The sequence below is a fragment of the Rhizoctonia solani genome, chromosome 9 (genome assembly GCF_016906535.1).
Source record: "Rhizoctonia solani chromosome 9, complete sequence".
NCBI classification, from domain to species: Eukaryota; Fungi; Basidiomycota; class Agaricomycetes; order Cantharellales; family Ceratobasidiaceae; genus Rhizoctonia; species Rhizoctonia solani.
The window spans coordinates 44,987-62,876 of record NC_057378.1 but is presented as its reverse complement, the minus strand read 5'-3'; the positions used below and the strand labels follow the sequence as shown (position 1 = coordinate 62,876).

At 47.5% G+C, this 17,890-nt stretch overlaps 5 protein-coding genes across 5 annotated transcripts; 2 read left to right on the top strand and 3 right to left on the bottom strand.

Moving 5' to 3' along the window:
• Positions 1 to 238: 238 nt before the first annotated feature.
• Positions 239 to 1,534, bottom strand: RhiXN_07564 (Retrotransposon gag protein; the record flags this gene model as incomplete). Its single annotated transcript, XM_043327380.1, has 1 exon — positions 239 to 1,534. One exon carries the CDS (start codon positions 1,532 to 1,534, stop codon positions 239 to 241), a length of 1,296 nt encoding a protein of 431 aa, XP_043182765.1.
• Positions 1,535 to 4,689: 3,155 nt separating this feature from the next.
• RhiXN_07563 (uncharacterized protein) lies at positions 4,690 to 5,676 on the top strand (the record flags this gene model as incomplete). The annotated part of the gene is made up of 5 exons (XM_043327379.1): positions 4,690 to 4,696; positions 4,967 to 5,002; positions 5,048 to 5,133; positions 5,180 to 5,290; positions 5,602 to 5,676. 5 exons carry the CDS (start codon positions 4,690 to 4,692, stop codon positions 5,674 to 5,676), a joined length of 315 nt encoding a protein of 104 aa, XP_043182764.1.
• Positions 5,677 to 6,424: 748 nt separating this feature from the next.
• RhiXN_07562 (kinase domain protein) lies at positions 6,425 to 8,512 on the top strand (the record flags this gene model as incomplete). The annotated part of the gene is made up of 2 exons (XM_043327378.1): positions 6,425 to 7,754; positions 7,815 to 8,512. 2 exons carry the CDS (start codon positions 6,425 to 6,427, stop codon positions 8,510 to 8,512), a joined length of 2,028 nt encoding a protein of 675 aa, XP_043182763.1.
• Positions 8,513 to 9,884: 1,372 nt separating this feature from the next.
• RhiXN_07561 (uncharacterized protein) lies at positions 9,885 to 11,344 on the bottom strand (the record flags this gene model as incomplete). The annotated part of the gene is made up of 4 exons (XM_043327377.1): positions 9,885 to 10,541; positions 10,601 to 10,782; positions 10,833 to 11,040; positions 11,090 to 11,344. 4 exons carry the CDS (start codon positions 11,342 to 11,344, stop codon positions 9,885 to 9,887), a joined length of 1,302 nt encoding a protein of 433 aa, XP_043182762.1.
• Positions 11,345 to 15,004: 3,660 nt separating this feature from the next.
• RhiXN_07560 (Transposable element Tc1 transposase) lies at positions 15,005 to 16,069 on the bottom strand (the record flags this gene model as incomplete). Its single annotated transcript, XM_043327376.1, has 2 exons — positions 15,005 to 15,999; positions 16,054 to 16,069. 2 exons carry the CDS (start codon positions 16,067 to 16,069, stop codon positions 15,005 to 15,007), a joined length of 1,011 nt encoding a protein of 336 aa, XP_043182761.1.
• Positions 16,070 to 17,890: the final 1,821 nt, after the last annotated feature.

Here is a 17,890-nt window from a genome sequence, read left to right as displayed (position 1 = left end):
TGTAATGGTGTGGGGAGTTGGGAGGTCTATGAGAGGTAGGCGTAATGCCTTGGCGGTACGGGGGTGAAGAAATGATGATGTGGCGCCTGAGTCTATCAGGACTTCTAATTGTTCCGCTTGTTTCTCTGGTTTAATCAAAATTGTGAAGAGGGGGAGATTCTATTGTTACTAATGGATATATTACAAATTTTGATGAAGCCAGAGTCCTTGGGGTCCTTGCGCGCGGCAGCAGGTACCCTTACTCTTTTCCCAATTGGTACTTGGAGTCTTTGCCAATTTTGGCGGTTTCCTTAGCCTTCCCTTTATCCTCAATAGGGGTAGCTTTCCATCCTGTGCAGCATTCCGCAAACTTGTGGCCCATTTTTCCGCACTTGATACAGGCGCCAGCGGCGTGGCAGCGGCTTTGCTCTTCCTCCAATACAAAGTTGGGGTCATTGGAGAGCTTCCTTGATCCAGTAGTTGTTTGACTGGTACTCGTCCCCCTTGCGGGGTTGGATGGTTTGCTAGGCTTACTGTCCCTTGGCGGGTGGCTAGCACGCTCTTTGCGGAGAGCATTGTCAATGACAAGTGCTGCATTCTGCAGCTCCAAGAGTGTGCAAGGGCAGTGTTTGCGGGTTGCTATCTGTTGACTGACCTCCCAGTGGAGGCCTTGGGCAAACTGGCCCCGGAGGGCTGCGTCATTCCAGTCTAGTTCCATAGCTAAGGTTCTAAACTTTGTGATGTAGTCCGCGCATGTGCCGGACTGGGTAAGGGTGGTGATCTTCTGCTTGGCAGCCCTTGTAGCGTCAGGGTTGCCAAATGCTGCCAGGAATTCCAACTTAAACCCCTTGACAGTTTGGATGATGGCTTGGTGTGATCCAAGCTGGTTGAGGTGTGGGTGGGCCCACGCTCCGGCAGAGTCCTTCATGTTCATCAAGAGGAAGGAGAGGACCTCTTGATTGGTGGAAAACATCCGCAAATTGAGGCGGGTCCAGGCCAACATCCAAGTCAGCCATTGCTTGGCTTTGCTCCCTATTTTGCCTGTGTAGGCGTCAGGGTGGTCAACCTTGACCGGAGCGGGATAGGCAGCAACTGGAGCCGGAGGTGGAGGGGCAGCTGCTCCAATTGGAGATTGGAGACGCAGAGATGGAGGGGGAGATGGGACTTGCGGGGGAGCAACTCTTCTTGGGGTTGGCTGGGCCAAACTGGAGAGGACCTTGGGAGCTTCTGACCAGAAGGGGGCCCCACTAGCCAATCCAATAGGCTTGGCTTTTGGTAGGGGGCGTGGCGTTTCTTCCACAACCTTGGCTTGGGGTCCTTTGGGTGTACGGGGACCATGGGACTGCAGGGACTTAAGCCCATCCTTGACAACATCAACGGTTTGGGAAATGTTTTCAACGTTTGTCCGGGTCTCAATTCCAGCTTCCTTGATCTTGGCAATTTCTTGCTCAAGGCATTTGACTTGGCCAAGGAGGCCAAGGAGGAGCCATGTGACTTGTTCAAGGGACACCTTGCCATATTCAACAGAGGTGGTTGGCAGAAGTGAGGGTTCCATGTATCCCTGATCAAAGGGGGATTGGGCTCAAGAGGCTGTCCTGGAGCGGGTAGCCATGGTTGGTTGTGGATAGGAGTGGCCAGTGTGTGAGGATGCCTGCAAAGAAGAGCGCGTGGGGGTACGTGAGGTGATGATGGGCAATTGGGAGTGATGGGGGCTATGTAGCCAAGGATGCCTATATCAGGACTTATGGGGCGCTTTATTGTTCTGGCGCTAAGAGTCTGCGTCAACTGCCTAGCGTTGGACAGTCCCTTCAACTAATCAACAGCCGTGAGCAGGCGTGATGTAGAGCGGGCTTTCTGCAAGCGGGTGGATCTGCTGATTGACTCTGCTGACAAATGGTGCGGTGACTGGTGGTAAGCGGGCAATAGGGATAGCCTGCCTTATAGCAATTTGCTACTACGTGGGACCAACAGCTCTTTGATTATTTCAGCTGAAAGGGGAGTCCAATCACGTGTTTTTGCTTGTGCTAGTACAGGTATCCTTCTTGGGGGTTGAAACTTAGTAGGGGTGGGTGCAGAACGGTTTGCAACCAACGTAAGGTCAATTACCTAGTGTCCTAGATGTCTATAAGGACGTCAAGGAGGAGGGCGCTTGCGGCTGGATGTAACTAAGTAGAAACTGCGTAAGGCGGTGGCAAGCTATCCTACAACAACAACCAACTATACTACGGTGACCAAGGCCATAAGGGCAGTGGCGGGCTTAGTAAGTACAATGCAGAAGCCGCTTAAGGCGGTATAGGCTAAGTAACTAAGTAGAGAGTTGCTGGGCTGTAAGGCCCTTGTACAATGTGGGATGCAACAAGAGGTAAGCACGGATGGGGACGTGGCTTGGCGCTTAGCGTATGATTTAAGCGCCGAAGTCACGTGATCAAAAATGTTGTCCATTTGTCTTTGTTTAAAATTGAGAAAAGGGGAATAAATTCCCTGGTATTGGATGTGTCTACAACACATAGCTAGCCATTGCCCCTAAGGCCTTGGCTGTTGTAGTTTAGTAGTTAGATGTTGTAGGGTAGAACCTTGTTGCCCTAAGCAGTACACCTGTATTAGTCACACAGCCACAAGCACCTGCACCCTTGATGTCCTTACAGATGTCTAGGACACTCTGTATGGGTGGGATGGTAGGTGGTCATGTGACTCACCCTTACTTTGAGGCAAGTGATATAGCTGCATACAACGTACACAGCTTTGTTTGAAAGGGATGATACTTGTAAGTTGATACCCTCTAGCTTATTGGTACATGGTATATTCTGTTACATTCTTTTATCATGTTATCATGCTTTTATGTTCTTATTGCTGTTACATGGTGTGGTGGGAATGGTTGTGTACATGTTGTTGTTGTTGTTGTTGTTGTTGTTTTATACAGCTTTGGGTTGGGGGGGTGTATATAGTCATGTGACTTACCATAGTTCTACAGAGGATGGTATGATAGCATACATTGTATGCAACTATGAGTAAGAGGGGTAGTAAGTGATTATGCAACTCACTCTAACCTAGAGGTGATTGGTATAGTTGCATGCACTGTACACAGTATTGAGTGAGGAGTGAAGCTTATAGTATGTTCACCCTGACTATGGAATATGTCCTAAATTATTTTAGGATTTTATTATGTTGTTACATTATCATGTTTATGTGGTGTGGTGGGTGTGGTAGCATACATTGTATGCAACCAACCAACCAACCCTGAGTAGGAGGGGTAGTAAGCAATCACATGACTCACCCTGACTTAGAGGTGCTTGGTATAGTTGTGTACATTGTGCTCAACATTATGCAAGAGGAGTGATGCTCACAATATTATTCACCCTGACTCTTGGATACATACTATACTATGTTATGTTATGTTGTTGTTATATTATGCTATTATGTTATTATTTTATTGTGTTATTGTGTTACATTATATTGCATAGTGTTTTGGGTGTGGTTGCATACATTGTGTGCAACTCTGCCTGAGTAGAGTGGTGGGTGGTCATGTGACTCACCCTAACATGATTGTGGGTGGTATGGTTGCATACCAAGTACACAACTCTGCATGAGTAGAGCAGTGGGTGGTCATATGACTCATGCTAACATGATTGTGGGTCATATAGTTGCATACTTGGTATGCAACTCTGAGTACAAGGAGTAATGATTGATCATGCAACTCACCCTAACATTGACCAGGGTGCTATACTTCTGCATGTTGTATGCAATTCTGTGTGGGATGGGTGGTTGGTCAGTTGTCACATGACTCACCCTGTTGTAGACACACTTGATACCACGGAATTTATTCCGATTTTCTCGAATTTAAACGAACCTGAACAGACAACATCTTCAATCACGTGACCTTGGCGCTTATATCATACGCTAAGCGCCAAGCCACGTCCCCTTCCGCGCTTAATCAGCATACGTAGCCACCTCCACCTATGACGTCATCATGACATGTCAGTGACACGTATGCATGAGTAAGGCCAACTGCGGAGCGGGGCTCTTATTGGATTATGTATTGGATATTGAACATTTGTAATTAGTCAGACTGTAGAATATATAAGGAGGCCAACCAACCATGGTAACACCCAGGTTGATTACCTCTTGTTGCATCCCACTCAGTGTACAAGGGCCCTACAGCCCAGTAATTACTTAGTTTAGCTACTTAGATAGTCCACACTGCCTTAAGCGGCTTCATTGTTATACTTAGATAGCTTGCCACCGCCTTAAGCGGTCTTGTTGTTGTAGGATAGCTGTTTATTGCCGTAGATAGGTCCGTCGTTGCCTTAAGCAACTTTCTCATTGTACACCGCGGCCACAAGCGCCATCCCCTTGACGCCCTAATGGATGTCTAGGACACACCCTAACTTAGGGGCTGGTGGTATTGCTGTGTGTAAAGCATGCAACTTTTTGTAGGAGGGCTGATGCTTTCCCTATAATCCACCCTAACACCATGTGTGGGTTGTGTCCACCTGGTTCCCACCCTGTGCCATATCACAGTTCACCCTGCAGTGTAGCTTGGGTCACCCTACACCAACCTACTACTTTGTAATAACCTGGCCTTGGTATTTGTCTGCATAGTAATATGCCTATTTCCCGCCAAGATATCAGCATTGGCACACCCCACTGACCTTTGGCGCTTATTTGCAAGTACTAAGTGCTGGCACTTGCATACTTACTTGCACTTGTTCTATGGTCTGTAAGTACTGTTCCTACATATAAATGTAAAAGAAAAAAAATACTATAAATCATAGAAATAATAGTATGACCACTTTGCATTATCAGACATGTATATATGTAAGCACAATGAGGAAATAAAGTATAAAAGGTCTTATAGCACTGCCAGTTTCCAAATATAGTAATGTTCATGCCCATATTTGGATAGAGCAAGTATGACTACTCCAGTTTGCACTATTCACTATTGGCAATTAGGGGTGCATATGTCTAAATTATTCATTCCATAACAAAGGTGGTTCTTTGGTTGCCAGCCCCAGTCAAACCCAAGGTATGTCTTAGTTCTTGGTCAAAATCAAGCTGATTGTGCCACCAGCCCAAGGAGCCCTGTCAAAGGAGCCATCAAAGCCAGCCGCCAACCCCAAAGAAACACAGCAACTGAAGCGCAAGGCCAAAAACAATGTTAGCTCATCATGCTACCAGAACAATCACTTACATTTTCTTGTAGCAAGATGAACCTGCCACAAAGAGGCAGCAGTCAAGCCACGTTGTGGAGCTGGCCGTGGACAAGGAGGCCAAGGAGCAGGGGCCATCAAAGCAAAAGATTTGTCCAAGAATGGTAAGCATATAGTCTCAGTTATTTGAGTATTAACATTGTTTCAAGCGCCCAAAACGCAATCCCACCCCCAAACCCAAACCTAAGTCCCAGCTCCCCCCCCCCACCCCTGCCCCAGCCCAAGGGAGGTAAGGAACATCCCAATGGTGGAGACGGTGCCCCATCCACCAAGTCCTTGGCCCCCAAGGCACGTGAACCAACGCCTGCTCCCGATTCGCCGCCCACTCCCAAGCAGACCAAGAGAGGGCAATCTGGGAATATACCCAATATAAGCGCCTCTATTTATCTTGAAAATTAGCTAATTCTTCCACCAGGAGGAGAGCCTAGTCGTCAAAGTGACAAAAATGACGATACGCACTCGCCATGATGGACTTCGCACCCGCAAGTGAGTGGATTATCGCTAAGCCAACTTGGCGGTGCTGGCGACAAGGCAATGAGCTCAACGGACTCATGATATCATATGCAATAGTACGACTTTTTTCGTGTGTGGCTGACCCGTGAATGTATGACCATTGAACCAATTAACGTGATTAATTTTAATTACCCAGTCTAAGCTACTAGCTACGTATACACGATCGTGTGACATTTAAGTGGTAAGGAGGTGTAATCCAATATGGAATTATAAGAGGGTGGAGTACTAAAAGGGTGACACTCCGATAAAGTTCGTCCCATACGTAAATTTAAGTACTTAATCTAGTAAAATTTTAAAGCAGTTACCACCTTTTATTTTAAGCCGGTTTCCTTTCACAGTGTTCTGCAGACAAGATACGTATTTTTAGGCGCGGGCACTCCGTATCTACGGGGCGTATAGTGATATTTACATGTAAGACCAAATTTCGCACAAAATGTAAAAAGCCGATCATTGAAATTTGTCCAGGTGGACGAGAAAACTTGCATTTATAACACACTTTAAGCTTAGCACCAGATAAAATTTAAAGCGCGCTTTCGCGTGTTTGGTGGTTGGCAATTGCTGGTGTCAGTCTTGGGGTGCATACCGCAGTTGATACGCACGTCTACCCCAGGATAAGCAGGGGCCCTTTGGACCCAGTTGTTGATTTACAAGCGCCCAGCTATTAGCCAGGCGCTTACTGAAAGTTGAGTAGATTCAACACGTGATGCAATTACTATTAAACAACCATGTCCCAGTCTCGTACTCCATCTAGATCACGTATCTCTGGCCAACTATCAGGCAGTGGAACAATTGCATCTGAGACGCCACTACTACGTGATGAATTTTATGGCCGTCGAACGCAGATATCGTTCACCGACTTCGGTAAGGCATTCTTGCAAATCGACGACTCAGACCCACTCGACGAGGCGGCAAAAAATCTACATGAGGCTACCAATATCAGGCAACTGTTAACCATCTGTATGGAAACCATTCGCTCTTCGACAACCGAACGTGCCGCAATATATGCCGCTTTGACCGATTTGATGAACGCGATTGTGGACTCCACCCAAGCTGGTTTCATAACTGCGGACGCCCACCCTCTCCGCTTTAGCTGCCTAACAAGCACACGTTCAGTCTCTGGGTCAAAAAGCCAACGTAAGCCGGACCTTGTGGGTGTCTCAAACGGGAATGTTATCACAATGGATACGTGCAATTGGAACAAGATTTCCGTTGTCTGCGAATACAAGATTGCTTCCCCACACGCTTGCTCCACGCAAACAACTCCTATAAACTCCAGATCAGGAACTCAGCCGCTACCTAGATTCTCAGCCTCACAATCTTTCACAGATCCCGGACTCTCCCTAGCTGAGCTACCTGACGAACACCCTATTAAAATCGAAATGAACGAATCTGATATACAGCTTGGGCGGTACATGCTAGAGATGCGATATGCGCAACCAAGTCGGGCTGCAGGATACGGACTACAATTCATGAAGGATCAAGTGTCAATTTGGTATTCAGATGCCGATTCGACAATAACATCCGCCCTGATCCCACTGGACTCGCCCAGTTTTGTTTGGACGATCATGCATTTGGCGTGTGCATCGGCCGAAGAAATTGGATACCTACCTTACTTTCTGGACGATGCAAATAGGGCAACGACAGAGATCGTAGGGTCGCAACTTGTGATTCTTGATGTCATCTACCATATCACCGAAGTGATCTCGCTAGCCCGAGCGGTTCACGGCCGATGCACATGCGTGTTGGGTGTATTGGACCCTAGTGGTGTTGAACTAGCAATCAAGCTAAGTTGGCAAGTGGCAACACGGGTGAGCGAAGTAAACATGCTGCAGGTCGCCCACTCGAGGAACGTGCAGGGACTTGTTGACATAATTGCATCCACCGACCTACGAAAATTATCCCAGGGGCGGCGCTCTCGTTTACCGCCAGCGATTCAGCGTGCTCTGCAAATTGAGGACAGGGTTTTACGCGTCATTGTTCTTCCGTTATGCATACCGCTTTATAAAGTGCCCAACTTGAGTGACTTTATGAAAGCCTGTATTTCCCTTTTGGACAGTGAGTTGGCTAAGAACCACGTTAGTGTGTAAACTATACTGACGAAATAACCTTACTTAGCAATTCACCAGCTGTACACTCGGGCCAGAATTTTGCATCGCGACGTGTCAGTGAATAACCTGATGGTGAACAAAGTCAAGCCGTCAGAAGGTGTTCTCATTGACCTGGACCTTGGTCACGAGATTCCGGACGACGGCAAGCAATGTGGTCCTACATCGTCCCACAGAACAGGTACCCTACCATTCATGGCACTGGACCTGTTGCATGATGAATCCGAGTATCCGCACTACCATCGACACGATTTGGAGTCTTTCGTATACGTATTCTTGTGGATTGTTGGGAAATATGATGATGGCGTTGAAGTCAACCCACTACTTTTCCGGTCCTGGTGCGAAGGCACTTGGGATTCTATTAGGACCGACAAACTGTCGTTTCTTGAGTTTGATCCAAAGTATTCCGTTTTCTCGCCCACATCGTTCTACGATCAAGCTCCCATGCGCGAACTCATTATACAACTCATGGATGTTATTCGCGACGCTCATGCAAAACATAGGCAGTATCTCGGGAGGAAGAGGCTCTCTACTGTACCTACAACGCGGGATTCAAGTGCGGGTAACGGTTATGCAAACGCACCGACCGGAAGAAAGCGCCAGCGGTTGGTCAAGCCGCCGGTTGACGTATATCCTGAAGAGCTTCCCGACTTAACCTATTCAACCATTCGAAATCTCATAGAAAATGCGTTGGACAGTATTGAATAGCGTTCTGAAGCGATTGTCTTTTCTATCATGATATCTGCGTGTAAGTAGCTTGTATAGCTCCCTATCAACGTTTGACACCTCCCCCGTGATGATAGATGTTTTAGTTCGAACTGTCGTGTATATAGACAAAGACATACTCTGTCAATAAATCTGTCCACGCGAGAGTGCTTATGACTGCCCTTAGCACCCTTGTCGCAAAATGCAGTGCATGCAGATGTATAACAAGCCGTTGAACCTAAAAATATAGAAAACCTCTATTCAGAGCTTTCAAACAAATCCGGCTCTAGCAGCACAGCATCCTTATTATGGGATGCATAGAGGGGTAAGCTGCGATGCCGAGTGACAAATGCTGGTCAAGGCCATTCTCAATATAACGTACAGTAGATAAGTGTATCAGGGGTAGGGCTCGTCTAGGATTGGACGAATGTGGATTCAGTTGAAATTTGGCAGTTCTGACGTGAGCAACGGAACTGGATCGAATTCACCCTCGCCTTCATATAGATTCGCGGCCAAACAAATGATGCCGTATATTTCGTGGGTAACCTCTTACCCTCGGAATTGGCCTGTGCATGCCATGGCCCGCTTGCTCCGTGCTCGCCTCGAATTGACCCGGACGCGTATCGAAGAAAAGAAAGGAGTCATTTGATAAGGCTAAGAAATTTATTCTGCGACTGAAATATCAAGGCACGGTTTCAGGATATGCATGTGGGTGCTGGAACAAGGTCATTGATTTCTAGCAAGACTGAACGCTATATTTTGCAATCTATCTGTTCCAGCTTTAGGCTACATGCGGGTGACCAATTACTTGACACCTGGCATCCATAAACAATGTCATCTGTCCAGAATCCCCTTATGAGTAAATTGGCATGCATTGAGGCGGCGGTCTGCGCGTTGTTTCTTTGCATGGCTGAGATAGGTGGGTCGTAAGTGCCGGTTTATTGAAATAAACTAATACTACTTACCTTTAATGGGAGTTACGAACCGGTCAACGACTAGCGTGGACAGTGTTTCCTAATGCAACGCGTCGACAAGTACATTGAGCCACCACCTTATATTGTGTACCATCGGCTTTTGTTGTGGCTGCAGGGAGTCATTCAGTAACTCGCGATAGTAGACAACTACTGAAACGTACTTGCATATTCTGCCTTAATCATCCAAGATGTTCATTCAAGACCTCGAAAACAAACCTTTTCGATGCTAGGATATTTTCGATCCCTCGAGCTTCAGCAAGTTAGAACCGTCAATCGAGCCTATTTACAAATACTCACAATGTTTAAACGCCGTGGCCACAGCTCTGGCAGCCGGGGAAGTTGACGTTCCCATTTGAGGCGCTCCTCCCGCCGGTGGGGGGCGTGGGCCACTCTGGGGGATCCTAATCCGTGCCGGAGGGAGGTGGATGTGGATAGGACTGGCCTGGAGGAGGAGCATATGCACCACTCGGTGGTGGGGGAGGCACACCGGGGTTGACGCCAGGAGGTGGAGGTGCAGGAGCGTATGCACTCCCACCTTGTGATGGCGGGTGTGCGTACGCGCCGCTGTTTTGGGATGGACAAGGGGCATACTGTCCGGGGTCTGGGGGTGGTACAAAACTGGACGGCGGAGGGGGCGCATAGCCCCCATTGTGCGGATGAGGGAGCGGAGGAATAGTCGCACCGGCCCTGGGTGGACTGGTCTGGGGGAATGTACCTCTCGGTGGGCCCCCTGGCGGAGACATCGCCCTTGTAGCGTACCCACTCCTCTTGGTGGCCCAGAGGTATTCGGCAAGCCAGGCGCTGGGGAATTGGGGAATTGGGGAATCGGGGAATGGGCTCCTAATTGCAGCTGCAGGTCCCGCAGCAGGGGCAGGCGCACGTCTCTGAGGCACGGTAACGTTAGGAGCGTCGTTCCAGCCGGGAATGTGATGCCGTTGGGAAACAGTGATGATTCGTGGAGGGGGCGGGCCAGAGGGCTGATCAATAGTGGGAGGTGGAGGAGGGACCATTAGCCCTGGCGAGGGAGGAACCGGAACCATTGGGGCCCAGAACCAGGGCTATTATCTCTGATACGGTGTCTGACCATAGGACTGCTGGCCTAGAGCGCCGTAACCACCTGTTGCCCAAATGGAGGACCCGGTAGGTTGTATCCTGCTTGAGCCCCGTACGCGGTTGTTGCCGGTTTGATTCTTGACGGAGTTGTGGAGGGAGGAGGCGAGTATGGACCAGTGGTCGTAGGAGGGGCACCATAAGGTCCCGATGAAGAGGGTGGTACGGCATAGGGTCCCCACGTTGACGCTAGAGGAACAGTATAGGGAGAGGATGGTTGTGTAGATGGAGGATTATACCCAACGCCGCCATGGGGTCCCGGGGCAGCAATGTCGTAGGGTCCGGAAGGTACGGCACCATAAAGACCAGTCGCGGGGCACCATAAGTGCCCTTGGAAGTACTCGCCGTTCCATTAACCTTCTTCTTGAACGCACCCTGTAGCCATTGTACATCTCCACATCCAGTTGGAACTTGTTCCACATAAAGCACCGCCTCGAAGACTAAGCCCTGAGACTAGAATTTGAGCGTATTTGAGGAACTGGTCGGAGAGAGACACCAGCGGGCAAGCGTAATCCTCGCTGGCCAAATACAAAAGATCCAAATCGACGAACCCAACGGCAGTTGAGAACGCAACCGCCTTTTCGACGAATCCTTGGGCGGCCTTCGCCCGAATTCCATATTTTCCTCCTTGGCTCTCGCCCACCTGCTCCTCCTCACGCGCCTCTTCTTCCCAAATCCGAAACAGCTTGTCGAGCTTCTTTCCAGCCATGAAACATACTCGAGCAGCCTCACGCTTCTCCTCCTTGGCCATCTTGGGGATGGACCACACCCGCTCTCCAAGCTCTCCAACCAGACTTTCAAACGCGTCGCCCTCGGCCCATTGGCACAAAACAACTCACATCTTGCGCCATTCTCCGACTTCCGGCCCACGAACGAGCTTGGCGAGACCTTTTTTGCCTTAGACAACGCCCTTGAATACGCACGAACACCTGCCCGCGCTATCCCCGACCTGGTTGAAATATGCCATTCGGGTTCGCATCACAAGGCCCTTGCCTTGGGCAAGGGGCAGAGCGTCAGCCCATCGACAGGCTTGGATACATAGTTCAACGGTGGCATTGAGATTACCGGCGTTTAGTGCGCAAGCGACGAGGGTAGAGGTCGTGTCCTCCTTTCTAGAATGCATTCAAAGAGATTTGGCAGGGATGAATGGAGTGGGTAGGGTATTGCCTGCGACGCTTGAACCGCAAGAGCCGATTGTGGCAGCTGCGCTGGATTTGCTGATATAGGATAGGTGAGGGACAAGGGTGGCGCAAAGGCGGGTCGGTAAAGTACTATTGTCTATAAACCCAACTTGTGAGATAATTATTCTTAACAACCTCAAATCAGACTCACCGCTTGACAGTTACAATCATAGGCAAGCAGGGTGGCCGTTGCTCAGTCATAGTTTGGGCGATTCATTTCCCCTCACCTACCTGCAGTTTCTGAACCAACACAAGCAGCGTTCTTGACTTAAGGTCAGTAGTTCAACGCACCTTAATCAATGTACTCACCAGCGACCCGTGTTGTTTGCGCTGACTTCTAATTTGCCTTTAACCAATAACAGCTAAGGCATTTTTTGTTTCAGTGTGGAAGTTTTGCTATCGACAGAAGTAATAACGAAGCGTAATGCTTGAGCTGTGAGCCGTGGTTGCGGTGGAGGTGGAGTGTGCACGTGGTGTGAGGTACTGGTAGACAGTGTTGGTTATTACAGGTGTAAAACGTAAGTAAATGGATCTTATGTAATTGCAACAACGGTTTTTACCGGTATTACGCCTGTAAATATCACGTGGCATGTTTATCTTGATTTAACTCAATGTATGCCAGTCTATTGAACCCGTAATGTATAAGAATGAATGTTAAATAAAAAAAATAGTTCTACATGGCTAGGTCATCCTTTACAACTGAACTTTTCATATCTCTTGTCAACAAGTCGTAAGCTTCAAGCTCTTTCTGTAGGTTCAAGAGCCCTGCCTGTCTGAAAATGTTGAGGCCTTGTCCTTCTAAGTGAGCAACATTGTAATTGAACAGATCCCTAAGTAATACGGGATACTGTGTTCCAAAAAAAGAATTGTACGCGTCTTGGCCAAGGCTCTGTCATGACCTTCACAGGCATGACATAATTTTAGGTTATTACAAAGTAGTAGGTTGGTGTAGGGTGAACCAAGCTACACTGCAGGGTGAGCCAAGCTACACTGCAGGGTGAGCCAAGCTACACTGCAGGGTGAACTGTGATATGGCACAGGGTGGGAACCAGGTGGACACAACCCACATATGGTGTGAGGGTGGATTATAGGGGAAGCATCAGCCCTTCTACAAAAAGTTGCGTACTTTACACACAGCAATACCACCATCCCAAGTTAGGGTGAGTCATGTGACAACTGACCACCCATACCACACAGAAGTGCGTACAACATGCAGAAGCATAGCACCATGGCCAATGTTAGGGTGAATCACGTGACCACCTACCACTCTACTCATGCAGAGTTGCGTACTTGGTATGCAGCTATACCACCCACAGTTACATTAGGGTGAGTCACATGACCACTCACCACTCTACTCATGCAGAGTTGCGTACTTGGTACGCAACTATACCACCCACAGTCATGTTAGGGTGAGTCACATGACCACCCACCACTCTACTAATGCAGAGTTGCGTACTTGGTACGCAACCATACCACCCACAGTTACATTAGGGTGAGTCACATGACCACCCACCAGTCTACTCATGCAGAGTTGCGTACCAAGTACGCAACCATACCACCCACAGTTATATTAGGGTGAATCACATGACCACCCACCACTCTACTCATGCAGAGTTGCGTACCAAGTACGCAACCATACCACCCATAGTCATGTTAGGGTGAGTCACATGACCATCCACCACTCTACTCATGCAGAGTTGCGTACTTGGTACGCAACTATACCACCCATAGTCATGTCAGGGTGAGTCACATGACCATCCACCACTCTACTCATGCAGAGTTGCGTACTTGGTACGCAACCATACCACCCACAGTTACATTAGGGTGAGTCACATGACCACCCACCAGTCTACTCATGCAGAGTTGCGTACTTGGTACGCAACCATACCACCCACAGTTACATTAGGGTGAGTCACATGACCACCCACCAGTCTACTCATGCAGAGTTGCGTACCAAGTACGCAACCATACCACCCATAGTCATGTTAGGGTGAGTCACATGACCATCCACCGCTCTACTCATGCAGAGTTGCGTACTTGGTACGCAACTATACCACCCATAGTCATGTTAGGGTGAGTCACATGACCATCCACCGCTCTACTCATGCAGAGTTGCGTACTTGGTACGCAACTATACCACCCACAGTCATGTTAGGGTGAGTCACATGACCACCCACCACTCTACTCATGCAGAGTTGCGTGCCAAGTATGCAACCATACCACCCATAGTCATGTCAGGGTGAGTCACATGACCACCCACCAGTCTACTCATGCAGAGTTGCGTACTTGGTACGCAACCATACCACCCACAGTTATATTAGGGTGAATCACATGACCACCCACCACTCTACTCATGCAGAGTTGCGTACCAAGTACGCAACCATACCACCCATAGTCATGTTAGGGTGAGTCACATGACCATCCACCGCTCTACTCATGCAGAGTTGCGTACTTGGTACGCAACTATACCACCCACAGTCATGTTAGGGTGAGTCACATGACCACCCACCACTCTACTCATGCAGAGTTGCGTACTTGGTACGCAACCATACCACCCACAGTTACATTAGGGTGAGTCACATGACCACCCACCAGTCTACTCATGCAGAGTTGCGTACCAAGTACGCAACCATACCACCCACAGTTATATTAGGGTGAATCACATGACCACCCACCACTCTACTCATGCAGAGTTGCGTACCAAGTACGCAACCATACCACCCATAGTCATGTCAGGGTGAGTCACATGACCATCCACCACTCTACTCATGCAGAGTTGCGTACTTGGTACGCAACCATACCACCCACAGTTACATTAGGGTGAGTCACATGACCACCCACCACTCTACTCAGGCAGAGTTGCACACAATGTACACTACCACACCTACCACACCACATAAGCATGATAATGTAACAACATAATAAAATCTTAAAATAATTTAGCACATATTCCATAGTCAGGGTGAACATACTATAAGCTTCACTCCTCACTCAATACTGTGTACAGTGCATGCAACTATACCAATCACCTCTAGGTTAGAGTGAGTTGCATAATCACTTACTACCCCTCTTACTCATAGTTGCGTACAATGTACTAGCGCTTACAACAAATATCCGGACACGTGACCAACGCGACCCCCCATATTCACCGGCTTCCATTTTTCTCGATGTACAGTAATGTTAACATAGAAAATAAAGTTGAATATACATATTTAGCTCGAATAAATTGCCTAGAACTCAGTAGGCCCCCCTTCAGCTTCTTTGATAGCTTGAACCCGGGCATCCATCTGCCCCGTGTGTTTGTTGATATCCTCCACTGTAAGTTCATCCCAAACCCGCTTGGCCACTTTCCAAAGCTTGTCAGCATTTCTCCGAGCTCCAGGCACCTTGAAAACGCGTGATTTGAGGAGACGCCATATGGGCTCGATGGCATTGAGATTGGGAGAGCCCGATGGATGGGCTAGCTGTTCTATACCCAGTGCTGCCCGGGCCTCCTGTGCTTGTGGACCCTTATGCGACGGTGCTCCATCCTCGACGATGAGGATCTTGTGACCCCGCTCAGCCTCTAATTCATCCAAAAACTCCTTGAGTGGACCTTTGAGTACTTGTTCAGCATACCCTGCTGAGGTGAGCCCCCCGCCTCTTGAGCGGCCCTTCTTTCCAGCAATGCGAGGCGATAGTTCGAGCCGAATCAATGGGCCCTTCTTGCCGTGAGCAATGCAGCCCCACATAGGGACACTTTGGCGACCAGTTTGGAAGCTTGGGACCATGTTCTTGGGTAGATATGCTTCTCCTTGCTTCCGGGTAACTTTTGGTCGCACTGGCTGCTCTCCTGTGTCAATTGTGGACTCGTCGGCCCAAGCTACCCAATCCCAATTTTGATTTGTGTTATTCTCGGCCCAATCAAGTCGAGCATCAATCATTTTCTGCAAGAGGTACGGCTGCTGGCGAGCAACATAGCGCTGGAGGCCCATTTGATTTGCAGTATACTGAACTTGACGCTCGGTAACAGTCCCGTCGAGCTTGGCAATTGCATAATATGGTTTCTCTGGGTAGAGTTTCAGATAACGTGCAATAGACCGCCGAGTTTGAGGGGATAGGGCGGGTGGGCGACCAGGCCGGGGCCGAGGGGTAGCAGACCCGTATTTCTTGTAATTTGCCACAATATCACAAGCTGTAGATTTCGGAACACCAGTACATTCTTCAATATATCTATACGTTTTTCCTTCATCATGTAGAGCCAAAATGCGACCTCAATTCAGCTGCGAAACTTCCTTACTGCGACACGGGGGCATTGTGATGAAAGAGGAAATTGGGCACGTGACCTTGTCCGGATACTTTTTGTTTGCGCTAGTACACTATCATACCACCCTCTGTAGAACTATGGTAAGTCACATGACTATATACACCCTGCCAACCCAAAGTTGTATAAAACAACAACAACAACAACAACAATAACAATAACAATAACAATAACAACAACATTTACACAACCATTCCCACCACACCATGTAACAGCAATAAGAACATAAAAGCATGATAACATGATCAAAGAATGTAACAGAATATACCATGTATCAATAAGCTAGAGAGTATCAACTTACAGGTATCATCCCTCTCAAACAAAGCTGCATACATTGTATGCAACTATATCACTTGCCTCAAAGTAAGGGTGAGTCACATGACCACCTACCATCCCACCCATACAGAGCTGCATGCATTGTATGCTATCATACCACCCATTATAAAGTAGGACTCAAATGACCACTTGCCACCCCTCCCACACAGAGTTGCATACAATGTACCAATCACACTCACCACACCATGTAAAATGATAGCATGATGACTGTTAAAGAATAGGGCATTTGGACTATCTAATGATATACAGAATATAGTAAAGCAATGGGTAGATTAAGTATATATGGATATAAATGGTAAGAAGTCAGCTATATAAAGGTAGACAATATTATTAATCAGGGTGAGCCCTACACTCAACAAGTAACAAGTAATCTAGCAAATACTTGCAGATGCAGGTGGTTGGTGGTACCAATACCTATAGCATGAAATATAATAATGAGTCTCAGTCACTTACTGTTATCTATCTGAATTTATCAGCAATTTGTTTGACCAATATTGCACTTAACTAGAGTGGATATGCTGCTTTCAATGCCTTAAACTCTCCCCACTGAGTTACTCAAGTGGTGCAGGGTTACACTAAAGCCTTTCCAAGCCACCCAGTGTCTGTTAGGACCTTACTGAAAGCCATATGTGCCACAATACTCTACAGGCTAAGCTAAGTGAGCTAAAGAGGCTAAGAAAGTAAAATAAAGCACTCTGAACTAAGAGAAGAGAAGATCTAATGGTCTTTAGGTTTACAAGAGGGATAAAAGTTGATGAAAGTGGGTGAAAGATGGGATGCATTCAAGAGTCTCCCTCAGGGGCTTTATATACCCCAAAGGGAGCACAAATAACTATATACATGATGTACAAAAAGGGAAGTTACATGAGAGGTACCCTCTGAACTATTTGATACATAGGAACCTTGCCAAGACCATTTAAGGACAATAAGTCCCAGTGAGAGAGGCCTAGAGTTATTTATAGAATGTTCTAGTACATTTATGACTAAAATCCATTAGTCTGAATGCTAAGAATTGCCTTTGGGCATGTTAGGAACTCATAGAAAGCACCAGAAACTTAAATCATTAGTTTCTCCATCAGTTTGGCTCAGAATCAGACAACTGCTTTCAGGAGGTGAGATGCCAGCATAGCCAACATAGTGGTAATTGTCCCCATGCTAATATACCTATTTACCACCAAGATATTGGCATTGGTGCACCCTGCCAACCTTTGGTGCTTATTTGTAATTACTAAATGCTGGCACTTCCATGCTTATTCCTAGTACTTGTCCTATGCTCTGTAAGCACTGCTCCTACATATAAATATATGGTACAAAAAATACCACAATTTTTAGAAATGATAGTAAGCCTAGTTTGCATAGATTGACATGTATATTTGCAAGCACAATAAGGAAGTAAGGTATAAAATGTCCTATAGCACAGCCAGTTTTTAAATGTAGTAACTTTCACTCCCATATCTGGATAGAGTAGATAAAATTA